General features: G+C 40.8%; 1 protein-coding gene across 4 annotated transcripts in view; it reads left to right on the forward strand.

Moving 5' to 3' along the window:
• Taf1 (TATA-box binding protein associated factor 1) overlaps nt 1–16,775 on the forward strand; it is an 80,970-nt gene extending 64,195 nt beyond the window's left edge. For 2 of the 4 annotated variants that reach the window (XM_052170488.1, XM_052170489.1), the window contains exons 36-38: nt 389–545; nt 1,320–1,497; nt 5,158–7,124. In XM_052170488.1, coding sequence (XP_052026448.1) covers nt 389–545; nt 1,320–1,497; nt 5,158–5,377 — 555 coding nt within the window. In that variant the 3' untranslated portion in view covers nt 5,378–7,124. Of the gene's footprint in view, nt 1–388; nt 546–1,319; nt 1,498–5,157; nt 7,125–15,879; nt 16,006–16,609 lie in introns of those variants that run through there. The other 2 variants (XM_052170490.1, XM_052170491.1) reach the window with 2 other exon arrangements.
• The last annotated feature ends 506 nt before the right edge of the window (nt 16,776–17,281 follow it).

Below are 17,281 nucleotides of genomic sequence, written 5' to 3' on the forward strand. Positions count from 1 at the left end.
CCCAAGGCGTAGAAGACTCATAGAGTCTTCTCCTAGTGAGTTTCAGTCTGACTTACTTACTTACTTACTTACTTACTTTATTTATTTATTTATTTATTTATTTATTTATTTAGGTTTTTGAGACAGGGTTTCTCTGTGTAGCCCTGGCTGTCCTGGAACTCACTCTGTAGACCAGGTGGCCTCAAACTCAGAAATCCACCTGCCTCTTTCTCCCAAGTGCTGGGATTAAAGGCGTGTGCCACCACACCTCAGTCTGACTTTAAACCTTGAAATAAGCTAGATAAATGTATCCACTATCTTTTAACTTCTTGTAAGCCAGCAAATGGGATGTGGGGGAAGGAAGGTGTTCTGGTCTCTTAGTGATGGACTGCTACCTGGACTTGTTTAGGAAGGTGAAGACGGAGATGGTGACCTTGTAGATGAAGAGGAAGAAACTGTACAACAGCCCCAAGCTAGTGTCCTGTATGAGGATTTGCTTATGTCTGAAGGCGAAGATGATGAGGAAGATGCTGGGAGTGATGAAGAAGGAGACAACCCTTTCTCTGGTAAGTCTAGCTCACTGTTGTACCTCAGGATTGAATAGGAGCCCCTTTGCTACTTAGAGTCCTATTAGACCTGTGTGTGCTGAATATACACTAAGAGGATGATCATGTCCATTAGCCTTAGGGGAAGTGAGGATGAACAGGTGCAGGAGGCATATAGGTAATAGTGGAAAAGGCAGTGCCCAAGTAGCAGCTTTGAAGGGTTGTATTTGGGAGCAGGAAAAGAAAATTAAGCAAAATAACAGAAATGGTAAGGTATTAGAGATGATAGAAAAATAGATATATTAGACTAAGATAGACAAAATAAGTTACTTAAACTCAGTTTCTAAATAAACTATAGATCTTGCCACGGTTGACCTTTGGTAATTAAAAGATAGGGGGTGGGAGAACAGGGGGAGGGAAGAGGGCTTATGTGACTTTCGGGGAGTGGGGGACCAGAAAAGGGGAAATCATTTGAAATGTAAATAAAAAAATACATCGACTAAAATAAAAATACATCGGAAAACAACAACAACAATCTAAACGTTTAAAAAAAGAGAGATAGATAGGATGCCTTCAAGGTGAGGACTATAGGCACAAATGAACTCTGTGTAGACTAGTTTTGGAATACTAGGCCAAGGATGCTAATTATGACCAAAATTACTTTTTCTTTCTCTCATTCTTGTTTTGTTATTTTGAATTTACTGTCTTGTATATGCTAGGTAAACCCTGTAACCCTGAGCCATACTTAGTCCATCAAGCTTATCTCTTAAGGAACCACAATCTATCTTTTTACAGCTATTCAGCTAAGTGAAAGTGGAAGTGACTCTGATGTGGAATCTGGCAGTATAAGACCCAAACAGCCCCGCGTGCTTCAAGAGAATACAAGGATGGGCATGGAAAATGAAGAAAGCATGATGTCTTATGAGGGAGATGGTGGGGAAGCTTCTCGTGGTTTGGAGGATAGCAACATCAGGTAACGTGCAGCAATATGCTCTGAGGCCATGGTGTCATTTTCCAGCTGTGGTGACAAGGGGCCTAGCATAAGACAGCTTTTATCTGTCAAACATTTCCTGAGCACCTCTACTTGGGCCAGGCATTGTCTAGATCCTGGGAATACATAGAGGAACAAGACATAGCCTGCCCTGGAGGAGCTCTTCTAGTGGAAAGATGACACAAATCATTGTAGACATGATGTTCCCAGTACCAAAGCACAAGGAAGTACAAAGTGCTGAGGTATCCCCCAAAGAGACTGTCTTACTTTGTATTTTAAGTAATCAGGGTCAGTTTCATGTAGAAGCATTTGAACTGTGTCTTAAAGGATGGATAGGTGTCTGCTAAGCATATACAATGGCAGCAGATGAAATAATGTCAGAGGCATAGAAATACATCATGAAGTGTGTTCAAGAGTAAAGGGTTGGGGAATAAGACTTTTGAATTAGGAACAGACTATATTGTAAAGAACTATAAGTAACATGCCAAGGCGTTTGGATTTTGTTCTATTAAGAGTTAATACTTTGAGGAAAAGGAAATTGTTAAGTATGCTGACACACTCCTGTAATCTCAGTACTTAATGTATGAGATAGAAGTATCCTAAATTTAAGGCTAGCCTGGTGTGGTGCTGCATGCCTCAGAAGAAGCAAGTGGATCTCTGAACTCAAGGCCAGCCTGGTCTACAGAGTGAGCTCCAGGCCAGTAAAACCCCGTGCCCCACCCCACCCCAGATATGCCAGTGACTGGAGGTGGGGAAGAGGGAGAAAACAACAAATCTGGCCTATGGATTAAGGTCCTGTCTAAAAGCAAACAAAAAAGATATGGGTGTGGTGGTGCATACTTTCAGGGTGGAGGTTGTATGTTAGATAACTTTTAAAGGCAGTATGGGACAGATAATGGTAATATTGAGTTGGGACCTGATAAATAATGAAAATTTTATTGAGGAAAGAAGAAAAACAGGATGGGAACATGATTTCGGCTTCAAACATGTTGGATTTACTACATATGCCATCCATCTTGCCAGCAAGTAGATAAGATCTTTATTTTTTTTATTTTGCAAGTATTTGTCCTAAGTGAAAATACAAGGTATGGGATTCCTTTAAGGAGCTCTGCATCTCAGGAATTATGAAACAGGTTAACAGGCAGTGGCAGTGTAACATGAAAGACATGACAGGTAGCCAGAGGATTTTCCTGGGACACGGAGAAGGGTGGAGAGGGAAGCTGAATAGAGAAGGAAACTGACTCAAATATGACTAGTAGGTTTATAGGGTAAGAAGCATACAGTATCCCAGAGACTTGGAGCAGCATTGTAATGACCCAGAGACATGAGACACATTTTTAAAATGAATTTAGTTTCTTCCCATCCTGTCCAGTTTTCCCTCCCTCCTTTCCTCCCAGTCTTTTTTCTCAAGTCCCTTCCCTGCATCTGCTCCTCCTTCCTTTCCCTTTAAAAAAGAGGAAGCATCCCAGGGATGTCAACCAGCCCTGGCTTATGAAGTTGCAGTAAAATTAGGCACACCCTCTCCTATTGAGGCTAGACAAGGCAGCCCAGTAGGAGGAAAGAGTCCCAAAGACAGGCAACAAGAGTCAGAGACAGGCTCTGCTACTGCTATTGAGTTCAACTTAAAAAAAAACCAAGCTACACAAATTAGCAATTCAGTCTCTATGAGCCACTATGGGACACTTTTAAAGAATATAACTAGGCCAGAGCTTTTGATTGATCTATGTAATAGAAATGATTCAAAGAAATAGTTAAGAATAAATAAGTTTTTTGGGTTTTTTTTTTTTAAAGAAGTAGGTAAGAACCAAGTTGTGAAGGATGCAAATGTGGGCAGGCATTAAGTGAGAATAGTGTACGATGATTTGTGTTTTAAGATTTATTTATTTTGCCAGGCAGTGGTGGTGCACACCTTTAATCCCAGCACTTGGGAGGCAGAGGCAGGCGGATTTCTGAATTTGAGGCCAGTCTGGTCTACAGAGTGAGTTCCAGGATAGCCAGGGCTACACAGAGAAACTCAAAACAACAACAACAACAAAAAGATTTATTTATTTTATGTATATGAGTACACTGTAGCTGTCTTCAGACTCTTCAGAAGAGGGAATCGGATCCCATTACAGATGCTTATGAGCCACAACTATATTTTAGAAGTATGATAAACAATGTGATATATTTTCTTTCCTATGAGGTTCGTGATGATTTTGGGAAAGGGTTTGAAGGACAAAAGGATATTCTTAAATGGCTAGTAATAAATGTAAATAGGGTGGGTGGGAAAGAACTATAACAATTTTGTCACTATAAATAAAAAAAATAAATTTGTATCCCCTTTGGTTCTAAAATTCCTCATCTAGGAAATTGTCCTGTGTGAAGACTTTTATCAAGTTGTTCATGTAGCCAGCACACAGTTTACCCCAGCACTCTAGGAGGCCTGGAGCAGTCTGGTCTACATAGCAAAATCCTGTTTCAAACAAACAAAAAGATTATAAAGTTTTCATCATAGCCCATTGTTTCTAATGGTGAAATAAATCAGAAACAGCTAAATATACAAGTGAGAGACTATTAAATAAGTCATGTTATAACCATATACCAGAATATTTGCAGCTATTAAGTCTGGCACATTTTACACCCTGCACTTAGGAGGATGAGACAGGAGGATCGCAAATTTGAGGCTGAACTAAACTAAATAGTGAGTCTACAGCTCAAAACACTACCCAGAGATTATGCTGGAACCCTGTATTGGCATAGAAAGATGTTCATTATAGTCACTGAAAAAAGCACATTTCTGAGGAATAAGCATCTTTTATCTTTTAATTTAATTAATTTAAGTTAATTAACATTTCTTTTAAGACAGGTTTCTCTGTATATTCCTGGCTGTCCTGGAACTTGCTATGTAGACCAGGCTAGTCTCAAATATGGAGATCCTCCTGCCTCTACCTCCCAAAGGTTGAGCTCAAAGGCATGTGCCACTACTCTTAGCAAGCATTTTATTTTTTAAATATAAAATATTTAACTACCTAAAATGCATAGAAAAAAGTCATATATTAGAATATCTCTGCATGGTAAAGATACTGCTGATCTTCCCCCTTTTTTCTAGTATATATGTTGTAATTTTTTTAACAGCGAACATACATTTGTGGGGGGGTTGTGTGAAATAAAATTAGAATAAACAGAATAGAACACACTTGCAGAAATGCGAATTAATAGAAGGAGCTCAATCCTAGAGCCCTGAAGACTTATTTCAGTAGTGCAGACCAGGCCTGGTAACACAGGACTAAACGACAGCAGACAGAGCAGGAATAGAAAAGAGGTAACAAGAGACACGATATGTTAGAGAAATTATTCAGGGCTGCTGACTGATTTTGGATACATAGATGAATGAAACTAAGTCCAATGAAAGAGTGGGTTTTGAGAGTGTGGTCATGTCAGCCAGTGGTAAATGTTGTCAATTTCAGGTTCTCATGTATATGAAGTTGACAAGTTGATGTTTTTGAATAGGATCATTTTTCTTAGGGGCATACGAAACAGTTAAGAGCCCATTAGTGTCCAGGGGAGCTGAGATGGGCTGATCCCTTGATAGTACAAAGCATGCGAATGATCAGCTAGGGGATGGTGCCCAAGCTTGAGAGATGTTGTTTCTCTTCTCAGTTATGGGAGCTATGAGGAGCCTGATCCCAAGTCAAACACCCAGGATACAAGCTTCAGCAGCATCGGTGGCTATGAGGTATCAGAGGAGGAAGAAGATGAGGAAGAGCAGCGTTCTGGGCCCAGCGTACTAAGCCAGGTCCAACTCTCGGAGGACGAGGAGGACAGTGAAGATTTCCACTCCATTGCTGGAGACACTGACTTGGACTCTGATGATGAATGAGGTTTCCTTTAAGCCTCTTCAGCCACCCTAGGTCTAGTACCTTTCCCCCAGCTTGTGGATATGTATATAGTAGATAATAATTATATCACTAGATTAATATCTTAGTTTTAGTAGTAAATAGAAATAGTAATTATTTCTCTAGATCGTAGAGTAGCAAGTTCTTTTCCCTAACCACTACCAACAAGAGGGAGCAGACTCACTCTTCCTCATTACACTCCTCTAATGGCATTTATTGTTCTTGTTGTATAAACATGCCACCATTTTACTTTCTAATAGGCAGACTGGAAGAGATGGAAACCCCTCTGCTGGATTAGAGAATTAGGTCCTGATGGGTTGGCTCTGCACCACACTTAAAATACAATCCTGTTAGACAAACTAGTTGTTCATATAGTACTCACTTGGATAGACAATGCCTTGTTGCTAAATACAGGGATGTAGCTATAAATCTCTAAAACAGCCTATGTATCCAAAGGACAGGTGGTCATGTAAATGTACTCTCCCCCACTCAGAAGAAATTATAGGAAAATGGTTAGTTCCTTAGGGCAAAGACTGTCTTTTGTTTCTTTTTATGCTTAGGATATGGTTTTATGCAAAGTAGCTACTCAGTAGATGTTCTTAAAATCACAAAATCCCAATAGATAAGTTACTGTATATCTGATTCATGTAAAGCACTCTATCAGATCTTGGGAGTGGAAAGGTTAAATAAGAGCTTGCCATCAAGTTGGGGCAGTGAGACTGGAATTCAAACAATGTTAATAAATCATAGAACTCTAAGTACAATTGAGAAGTAGCTATAAAGTACAAAGAAAAAAATTAGAAGAGGTCATGTGTGGAAAAGCAGAGAAAGAAATCTAGTGGTTACCTGAAAGCTGATTATTGAGAAGTTATGAGTACTGTCTCAAAAACTTCAGGCAGAGGGTTAACATGAAGGTAATATTCACAGTCTAGATAGGATAGGATGTGTTCCTTGTGCCTGCCTTGTTTCAGAAAGGATGATGGAGACATGATACTGAAAGACAGACAGGAAGCTTATCTTTAAGAGCTTTGCATTTAAGCTAGGCATGATGGCACAGGCCTTTAATCCCAGCATCCAGGAGGCTGAGGCAGGTGGATCTCTTGAGTTCTAGTACAGCCAGGGCTATAAAGCAGAAACCCTGTCTCAGAAAAGCAAAAGAGAGAGATAGAGAAAAAGAGAGTTGCATTTGATACCAGTGAGTAAATGTTATATTTAAGAAAATAAAGTTAAGGACTATATTATATTTGTTTAAGAAATTTTCAGGCCAGCAGTGGTGGCACATACCCTTAATCCCAGCACTTGGGAGACAGAGGCAGGTGGATTTCTGAGTTCCAGGCCAGCCTGGTCTACAGAGTGAGTTTCAGGACAGCCAGGGCTACACAGAGAAACCCTGTCTCAAAAAACCAAACCAAACAAAACAAAAAACCCCAAAACAAAGAAATTTTCAGAATGTTGAATGAAGATAGAAATTGAGTAAAATAATAGACATGTATGATTCAATTTGTGTAAAAGTCAAATTGGGTATATATGATATGCTTATATATACTTGTATGTGCAAAGGAAAAGATATGAAAGAACATACATGAAAGTGTTAGCAGTAATAACCCTGAGGGGTGGGAATGGAGAGGAGGTGGTTTATTTGGTTTATGTACACTAGGTAAGTGTTATGCTTTTATTTCTGTATCTCAATTTTATAATGTGTATTTTTTTTGTAATAAAATGTTAATTTAACAGCAATAGAGTGGAGAGTGATTTTGAGTAGTTTAAGCTAAGGGGGTGGAACCTAAATTTCGATGGTGCCATTGGAATGGGGGAAAGAGGAGTGGCATTGATGTATCTGCAGAAAGGGGTGTGAACAACAGGACTTCATAACTAGTTGGCACTTGAGACTCAAAAGGAGAACTAGAATAGGCTTCTAGAATTTTGACTTGGGAGATTAAATAGGTACATGATATTTATTTTTATATTGCCCATATTTAATTTATATTTATTTTTAATTAAAATATAATTACATAATTTCTTTTCTCTATCTCCTCCCTCCAACCCTTCCCAATCCACCCCCCCCCCTCAAATTCATGGCCTCCTCTTCTTTTTTTTTTCCTCGAGACAGGGTTTCTCTGTATAGCCCTGGCTGTCCTGGAACTCACTCTGTAGACCAGGATGGCCTCAAACTAAGAAACTGACCTGCCTCTGCCTCCCAGAGTGCTGAGATTAAAGCCGTGTGCCACCACTGCCCGGCTCATGGCCTCTTGATTATACCATTTATTTCTATAAAACAGTGCCTTTGATCCAAGGCATATCTCTGAGTTCAAGGCTAGCCTGGTCTACAGAGCAAGTTCCAGGACAGAGAAACCTAGACCTGAAAAAAAACAAAACAAATAAGTTAAAAACTAATAGAGAACATGTAGGCGGAGTGGTGGTGGCGCACGCCTGTAATCCCAGCACTCTGGGAGGCAGAGGCAGGCAGATTTCTGAGTTCGAAGCCAGCCTGCTCTACAGAGTGAGTTCCAGGACAGCCAGGGCTATACAGAGGAAACCCTGTCTCAAAAAATCCAAATCCAAAAAACCAAAAAAAAAAAAAAAAGAAGAAAAAAAAAAGAAAAAGAAAAAAAAGAAAAAAAAAACATGTAGTTTCTGATTACAAGGATCTTAAGATCTGAATGAGAGACTTGCAAATATCAGTGTATTAAAAGGTGGTCTTTGGGGGAAAAACATTTGCAACGAGAAGACTGTGGACTCTGCTTGCCAAGTAAGTACAGGAATGCTCCACAGAGAAGACTCCAAAGCTAGATCATAAAGCCAGGCATGGTGGTTACAGTTCTAATCCCAGTGCTTCGGAAGCAGAGACAAAGGATGCCTCTGAGTTGAGGTTAGCCTGGGCTACAATACCCTAAAAACAACAGTTGATGAGTAGGCAGGGGCTTAGCAGTTAGCCATAGGCGCCATAAGTGAGAAAACACTCTAGGCAGAGGGAATGTTTGGGAACATGAAACAACAGATTCAAACTATAGTTCCAGGATTAAGATTTCCAGCTTTAGGATCAAATGATTATTTTAGAACAATCATTCTGTATGATTTTGTATAGAGAGAAAGGGAGCCAGATGGTAGATGATTAAGGCCTAAGCCATGACTCAGTGATGGTAGTAGGCGTGAAATAAGGCCTTTGTCTTAATGACTGGATAATGGGAAGTAAGGAGAATGGGACCTCTGAAGTCTGTGAGTTTCTAGTCACTGAGAAGTGGCTCTTCCGTTTCAGTCAGAAGGAGGTGAGTTTAACATTATGTATAAAGCTTAGGATTTATGCAACATAGACAGTAGACATCACCTGAGAAGCATAGATAGAATAAGATGAAGACAGATTCTTGGTGAAAACCAGAATTTAGGTACTGCCAGAAATAGAAAAGCATGATGTCTCAACCAAGAAGGGAACTTTTTTTTAAAAGATTTATTTATTATATGAGTTCACTGTAGCTGTCTTCAGACAAACCAGAAGAGGGCATCAGATCTCCACTACAGATGGCTGTGAGCCACCATGTGGTTGCTCTGATTTGAATTGAGGATCTTCAGAAGAGCAGTCCGTGCTCTTAACTGCTGAGCCTTCTTTCCAGCCCCAAGAGGGGAACTTTTAAGAGCCTTGCTCACTCACACCTTGAGTCTAAGGCCAGTTGGAGCTAGAATTAGAACATGCGTCAAAAAGAAAACAAACTAGTTAGGATTGGAGTTCATTTGATAGAGTGATTGCCTAGAAAAGTCAAAGCCCGGGGTTCAATCTCCAGCACCAAATAAATAATCTGTGGCACATGGCCATAATCCTGGGCTCTTGGAGGTAAAAGCAGGAGGATCAGAAGTTCTGAGAGAAGTCAAGATGGAAGGTAATTAAGTGTGCTTACATAGGCTTACAGGGAAATCCAGTATAGGAAGGGTTAGGAAAAGAAAGGATTATTTGTTAGAAAGACTTGTGTAAATAGAAAGGGGTACAGAGAGGTCTATTCCTCTGAAATAGTTAAGGGTCATCTTTGTGACAGAAGTGAAAATAGTGTGGGAATCAGAAGTATGGAAGTATTTAGAGAGACACCGAGAAACTAGAAACAAGCTAAGATGTCCTTGGGGACTGGAGAGATGGCTCAGCGCTGGAGAGTATGCATTGCTCTTGAAGAGGACTTGAGTTTGATTCCTCGGACCCATCTGAAACTTTGAAAACCTACACTTGCCAGGTGGTGGTGGCGCACGCCTGTAATCCCAGCACTCTGGGAGGCAGAGGCAGGCGGATTTCTGAGTTAGAGGCCAGCCTGGTCTACAGAGTGAGTTCCAGGACAGCCAGGGCTATACAGAAGAAACCCTGTCTCAGAAAAACAACAACATCAAAAAAAAAAAAAAATAGGGAATAGGGTTTGATTTCATTTGAGGAGCAAAGGAGGATATTAGTCTATGCTCATGTATTTACAGAGAATGAAAATTATTGAACAATGTGTCCTTTGGCCTGCTGGCACCTCAGATTGAGATGGAATGGGCATGGTTCACTCTTGACTCTAAACCTTTCAGTTTAAGTTTTAATTTGGTATGTATGTGTCCTTGTAAGTATAAATTTGTGCAGAGGCCAGAGGTTGATGTCAGATATCTTTACCTAATCATGCTCCAACATTGTTTTTTGAGACAAGGTGTCTAGGTGAAATGAAGGCTCACTGATTTGGCTAGACTAGCTGGCCAGAAAACTTCAAAGAGCTTCCTGCCTCTACCCTATTTTCCACCATCGCCAATTAAAGGCATGCATCACTGTGCCTGGCTTTTAACATGGGTTCTGGGGCCTACCAAGCCTGAAGACCTAAATGCAATCTCTGATAACCTAAAAAGTAGGAGAAAAGTACTCCCCAGAGTTGTCCTTTGACCTCCACATATGTGATGTAGCATGCATGCACATTTGAGGAAGGACTGAAGGAGCTACAGGGGTTTGCAGCTCCATAGGAAGAACACTATCAACCACCAGAACCCCCAGAGCTTCCAGGGACTAAACCAGCAGCCAAAGAGTACACATGGAGGGACCCATGGCTTCAGCTGCATATGTAGCAGAGGATGGCCTCATCTGACATCAGTGGGAGGTGAGGCCCTTGGTCCTGTGGAGGCTTGATATCCCAGCATAGGGGAATGCTGGAGCAGTGCAGTGGGAATGGGTAGGTGGGTGGGTGAGCTCCCTCATAGGGGCAGGGAGATGGGGGGGATGGGATGGGGGGTTTGGAGGGGAAACTGGGAAGGGAGCTAACATTTGAAATGTAAATAAAATAACCAATTTAAAGAGAAAGAGAACACCAATGAGATAAACATGGGTTCTGGGCATCCAAACTCAGTGATACAGGTAGGTACTGCCCTGTCTGCTCAATCCTGCTTTGTTTTTTTTTGTTGTTGTTGTTGTTTTGTTTTGTTTTTTTTTTTGTTAAGACAAATTTTTACTGGGTAATCCAGGCTGACTTGAAGCTTGCTTTGTATTCCAGCCTAGACTGCTTTGTTTTTGCTTTGTAGTTGTTTTGTTGATTGGTTTAGTTTTGTTTTTGTTTGTTTGTTTGTTTGTTTTTGTGTTTGTTTTTTGAGACAGGGCTTCTCCGTGTAGCCCTGGCTGTCCTGGAACTTGCTCTGTAGACCAGGCTACCTTTGAAAAAAAAAGATTTATTTATTTATTATATGTAAGTACACACTGTAGCTGTCTGTCTTCAGACACTCCAGAAGAGGGTGTCAGATCTCATTACAGATAGTTGTGAACCACCATGTGGTTGCTAGGATTTGAACTCAGGACCTCTGGAAGAGCAGTCAGTGCTCTTAACCACTGAGCCATCTCTCCAGTCCCCTGCCAGCCTGCGGAGGTGGGGTGGGGGGTGGGGCGTCCCTTTTTTAAGCCAGGCCTACCCTCAAACTCTAATCTACCTGCTTCTGCCTCTAGAGTGCTGGGATTAAAGGAATGTGCCACCATACCCAGCAACAGTGTGGGTGGGTGTGTGTCTGTGTGTATGGTGAATGTGTTTCTGTGTGTGTCTGAGTGTGTGGTGTGTGTGTCTGTGTTTTTGTCTATGGGGTAGCTATGTGCGTCTGTGTATCTTTGTGTGTCTGTGTGGTGTATGTGATATTTGTACATGTGAACACATACCACACTTGTGCGACAGTTAGAGAACAACTTTATGGAAGGAGTTGTTTCTCTCCTTCCACCTTGGTGTGGGGGTCTACAGAATAGACTCAGGTTATCCAGCTTGCTCCTTAAGTGTTGAGCCACTAAGGCATCTTACTGGTTTTCGTGATATTTTTAAATGATCTCTGAGAATAAGAGGAGCTAGAGCTGGCTAGAGCTCCATCACAACATTGCTAAGAAGTACTATGTCCTTTTATTTTGGTATCTTTTGGGCTTGGGGAAAGATAGGAACTTTGTTTATAGTTCTTGGCTATCCTGAAGCAAACTAAATAGCCAAGGCTAGCCTCAAACTCAATTACCCTCCTGCCCCAGCTTTCCAAGTGCTAAGATTACAGGTGTTTGCCACCAGGGTCATCTCAGTGTTCATTTTAAATGATATCAATTTATTTGTGCTTTTTTTTTCCTCCAGAGGTTCTTAGCAACACATTAGTCAAGGTATAGAAGTAGAAAATACATTGTGTGCCAGGCTAGGTGGTACACATCATTAATCCTAGTGCTCAGGAAACAGAGGCAGGCAGTTCTCTCAGTCCAGTAGCAGCCAGGGCTACATAGTGAGATTCTGTCAAAAATAATGTAAGAACCTGGCTGTAAGAGATGGGTTGGTGAAGGTGAAGAACCTCCACTGGGGCAAGGATTATTTTCATCTTTGCTTTTGCCTTTTTTTTTTTTTTTTTTTTTTTTAGATAAGGTCTCACTATATAGTTCTGGCTATCCTGGAGCTCACTATGTAGACCAGGCTGGCTTCAAACTCACAGAGATCTCCTGCCTCTGCTTCCTAAGTGCTGGGAAGTCCACTGATTTTATTTTATTTTTTATTTATATGTGAGTATTTTGTCTTCGTGTATTTGAGTGTACCTGCAGAGGGCAGAAGAAGGCATAAGATCCCCTGTAACTGGAGTTCTGAATGGTTGGAGTCAAATCAAGCTCCTCTGCAAGAACAATAAATTCTCTTAACCTTTGAGCCATCTCTGGACCTGTGGTGGCAGTTTTGAGGCTACCCTAAGCTATATTAGCAATACCTTGTATCAAACATTTTTTAAAAAATAATTTTGTATGTTTTATGTATGTGCATATGCGCTGTGGTGTGTACATGTGTGTATGTATGAGAGGACAACTTTCAGGAGTCTTCTATCACATGGGTCCTGAGGATCCAACTCAAGTTGTCAGGCTTGGCTGTGAACACCTTTATCTGATGGACCATCTTGCTGGCTTCACTCCCCAAGACATATTTTTTTTAAAGTGTTATGAAAGTGAGTGGAGCCGGGCGGTGGTGGTGCACGCCTGTAATCCCAGCACTTGGGAGGAAGAGGCAGGTGGATTTCTGAGTTTGAGGCCAGCCTGGTCTACAGAGTGAGTTCCAGGACAGCCAGGACTACACAGAGAAACCCTGTCTCGGAAAAAAAAACAAAAACAAAAACAAAAAAGAGGAAAAAAAAAAGAAAGTGAGTGGGATGAAGGTGCTAGGTTAATGGTCAGAAAATGTTTTGCTGTAGCTGTATATGTTTTGCTTTTGTTTGTATCGCTGTCATTGGCATATATGCATTAACTGGGGCAAAATCAAAGTACTTTTTAGAATTAGAAGGTATAGGGCTGGTGTAGCCCAATGGCCATCCATAGAATGCACTAGTATATGTGAAGTCCTGCATCCCATCTCTGCTGCTGGAAAAGCAACTTTTGAAATTATGATAAGTAATGAAAAATATTTTTAGAACTGGGCAGAGAAGTATGTGGAGATAGAGATTCACTGTTTTGAGGAAAGCCAAAGAAAGAGTCTTTAAGGATAGATGATTTGCAGTTTCTGATACTTATGAACAGCCAGTCACATAAGGCCTGAAAGGTATGGTTTGGATGTAGAAATTGAGGAGCCTGAGAGAAACAGTTTCTTTGGAATGATGAGTGCAGAAACCAGATGGCAGCATCATTTCTAGGAGCTTAGTTTGGGTGTGTTCTTTACTTGATCTAATTCAATCCTGAACTTTTTATGAAAATAACTATTTCAATTTTGTGAATAAGGAAATCTGTCTATGTTTATACAAGGAGAAATAATTAGCCTTGGGTTGGAGAATTACTTTTTTAAGTATATTTATTTATTTAATTTATGTATGTATCTGTGTGTGTGTGTGTGAGAGAGAGAGAGAGAGAGACAGACAGACAGACAGACACTGGGAGACTGAGAGACTGCCTGTCTGCTAGGCACCAATTCAGCCCCTGAGTCAGAATGTCTGTGGGAGAACCAAAATCAAGGTGACCTGTGCTCCAGAGGCTCAGAGCCGCCCATATTCTGGGCAGTCCTTCTGGGTGATTGTGATTCCAGAACTTTGGGGAATTGATTTAGCAGCCTGCCCAGGGAACACTGTCTTGCAGAGAAGCACTTGCACTAGTAGGCATCACAATGAGCATATGCTGGCTGATCTTTGTAAATTTCAGTTCTGGAGCTTGGAGTGTGCTTGGTAATAGGCACAGCTGTTACTCTGAGGCTGATAATCCCTAAAGCATTGTGGTAACATTTTTGAAAAATGTTCCTTTGGTAACTAGACAAAATGTAAGATCATAATTTTTGTGTAATTTTTAGTTCATTTTTAATTATATGTATGTGTCTGTGTGGACACCTGGGGTGTTAGATACCCCTGGAACTGGAATTACACGTGGTTGTAAGCTGCCTGATATAGGTATAAAAGATTGAACCAAGATCATCAGAAGAGCAACGTGTGCACTGAACCACTGAGCCAGGTCTTTAGTACCATAGACTCATAACTTTTAAATTGTAAGATGCATGAAGATTAAACCTTTGTGTCTTGGTTCCTAATAGTAAAGGTTTTAATAGATTTATTATTTTTATTCATGTGTCTGGATGGATGGATGCTGTGTGTGTGACCAGCCAAGGTTACAGTGAGATCTTGTCTCAAAAAAAAAAAAAAAAAAAAAGAACATAGTCCAGCTTGACTCACATGTAATTACTTACAGTAATCCTGTAACATGTGTCAGAAGTGGTAAAATAGCAAAATAAGTGGAATCAATTTACATTTTAGTAAATAGAGGGATGTCACATAGATGATGACAAAATTGCCTGCTCTTACATTATCTTCTTATGAAATTAGGATTACCTAAGAGAAGGAAATAGCTATGTTGGAAAAGTAAAAGTAAATACATGGTCAAAAGTAGAAAAATTGGGGCTGGAGAGATGGCTCAGCGGTTAAGAGCCCTGACTGCTCTTCCAGAGGTCCTGAGTTCAATTCCCAGCAACCACATGGTGGCTCACAACTATCTGTAATGAGATCTGATGCCTTCTTCTGGAGTGTGTCTGAAGGCAGCTACAGTGTACTCATAAATACATAAAATAAATAAATGCATCTTTTAAAAATTATTTTTTTCTTAGGGACTGGAGAGATGGCTCAGTAGTTAAGAGCACTGACTGCTCTTCCCAAGGTCCTGAGTTCAATTCCCAGCAACCACATGGTGGCTCACAACCATCTGTAATAAGATCTGAAACCTTCTTCTGGTGTGTCTAAAGACAGCTACAGTGTACTCATATACATGTAATAAATAAATCTTTAAAAATATTTTTTCTCATTAATTTATTCACTTTCCAGCCTGATAGCAGCCCATGCCCTCTTCCCCTCCCAATCCCACCCTCACACCCCTTCTCCCCACCCCATCCCCTTTTTCTCAGAGAAGGGGATTCCCCCTTCCCGGTACCAACCCACCCTGGTACATGAAGCTGCAGCAGGACTAAGTGCATCCTCTTTTTAAAGATGTATTTATTATGTATATACCGTTCTGCTTGTATGTGTGCCTATACCCCAGAAAGGGTGTCAGATCCCATTACGGATAGTTGTGAGCCACCATGTGGTTGCCCGGGAACTAAACTCAGGACCTCTGGAAGAGCAGACAGTGCTCTTAACCGCTGAGCCCTCTCTCCAATGCAGTTAAAAAATATTTTTACAAAGAAGTCCTAATATTGTTCAAGTTTGAAGAACAAATGTTCTGCTGGGTAGTAGTTGCGGATGCCTTCAATCCCTGTTTGCAGGAGGCAGAGGCTGGTGGATCTCTGAGTTCAAGGTTAGCCTGGTCTACAGAGCAAGTTCCAGGACAGCCAAGGCTATACCAAATAACCTTGTCTCAAAAACAAACAAGAATTAATGTTCTAGATGACCATAAAAACAGAAATATACATCTGTAGTTAAATAGTCCTATATTCTAGATTATGAATCATAAGCAATTTGCAGTCTGGGCTTGCCAATTTAAAATAGACAATTTAGGCCACTACATTTTCCTTACTTGAAGTACCCTTTCCATTCTTTCTACCTCCTCCAGCCTTCTAAATGAAATGCCAGCTGGGACTACAGAGTCCAGCGGAAGTGCTTTCTGGACCAGAAGGAAGAAAACATTTTAGCAAGAATCCACATTCAAGATCTAAGTGCCTTCGAAATGCAATGTGAGGTTTGTGACCTGTTGCAATCTTTGTCCTGCTGAGTGGCTTTCGCTCTTGGTGACCTTGAACAGTTTACTTGGGTTCCATTTCCTCAGCTAACTGCCTGGGTGAGGGTTTCAGAGGTGACTTTGTCAGTAAAGCTCACTGTGACTGAAGCTGCTGTGATTTAGATGTGGCTTGAATGTGCCCCCAAAGGGCCCACATGCTCTGCTTGGTTCAAAGTGTAGCTTGGTTGGGAGATGGTGGTATCTTGACTGAGGCTTACTAGTTCATTAGGACTGCTGCCCCGAAAAGAAATTCAAATATTATCTGGAGTGCCAGGCAGAACCTGAGATGGTGAATTCTTAGAAAAGAATAACACTGACTTTCTCCCCATTCTCTGTCTCACCGTGTAATCTCTACCTCTCACATGAGCAGTCATCACAATGCTGTCCTTTATAACCAAGGAATTGATGTGTTACCCAAACTGAGCTTTCTTCCAAAATTAAGAACTAAGTAAACTTGTGGTGGTTTGTATATACTCTGCCCATGGGGTGTGGCACTATTAGGAGGTGTGGCCTTGTTGGAGTAGGTGTGTCACTGTTGGTGTATGCTTTAATACTCTCTTCCTAGATGCCTGGAAGCCAGTATTCTGCTAGCAGCCTGCAGATGAAGATGTAGAATCTTCATCTCCTCCTGCACCATGCCTGCCTGGATGCTGCCATGTTCTCACCTTGATGATAATAGACTGAACCTCTGAACCTATAAGCCAGCTCCAATTAAATGTTGTCATTTATAAGACTTGCTTGGTCGTGGTGTCTGTTCACAGCAGTAAAACCCTAACTAAAACATTTGTTTTCTTAGAAAACTAGGTAGCTTTGTGAGAGCAATGGCAGATTGATTAATATACTGGCATACAGTAAGCATGTGGTAATTGTCACCTTTTATCTCTTCAGAATAAGCAGAAGTTCATAGACTTAGAATAGTTGGAGTTAATCTGTTCTTACTTTTCCATGTGTTGTTTTGTTTGCGACAAAACAATGGTTCACTAGATAGTTTTGTATATGTGCCATTTCAAGTACTTATTTACAAACTATATGGTGAATAGCATAAAGTATATAGAATAGATGTAAAAGGATAACTTACACAGAGTAGATTTAAACACTTGGTTTGGGAGGGGGCTTTTTGAGATAAAGTCTCACTTTGTGGCTCAAACTGACCTGGAATTCAGAATGTGGACCAGGGCTAGTCTCTGACTAGCCTCTGTGTCTCTTGTATTAAGATCATAGGTATGCCACCATGCCA

Source organism: Apodemus sylvaticus, chromosome X, assembly GCF_947179515.1.
Source record: "Apodemus sylvaticus chromosome X, mApoSyl1.1, whole genome shotgun sequence".
Classification (NCBI taxonomy): Eukaryota; Metazoa; Chordata; class Mammalia; order Rodentia; family Muridae; genus Apodemus; species Apodemus sylvaticus.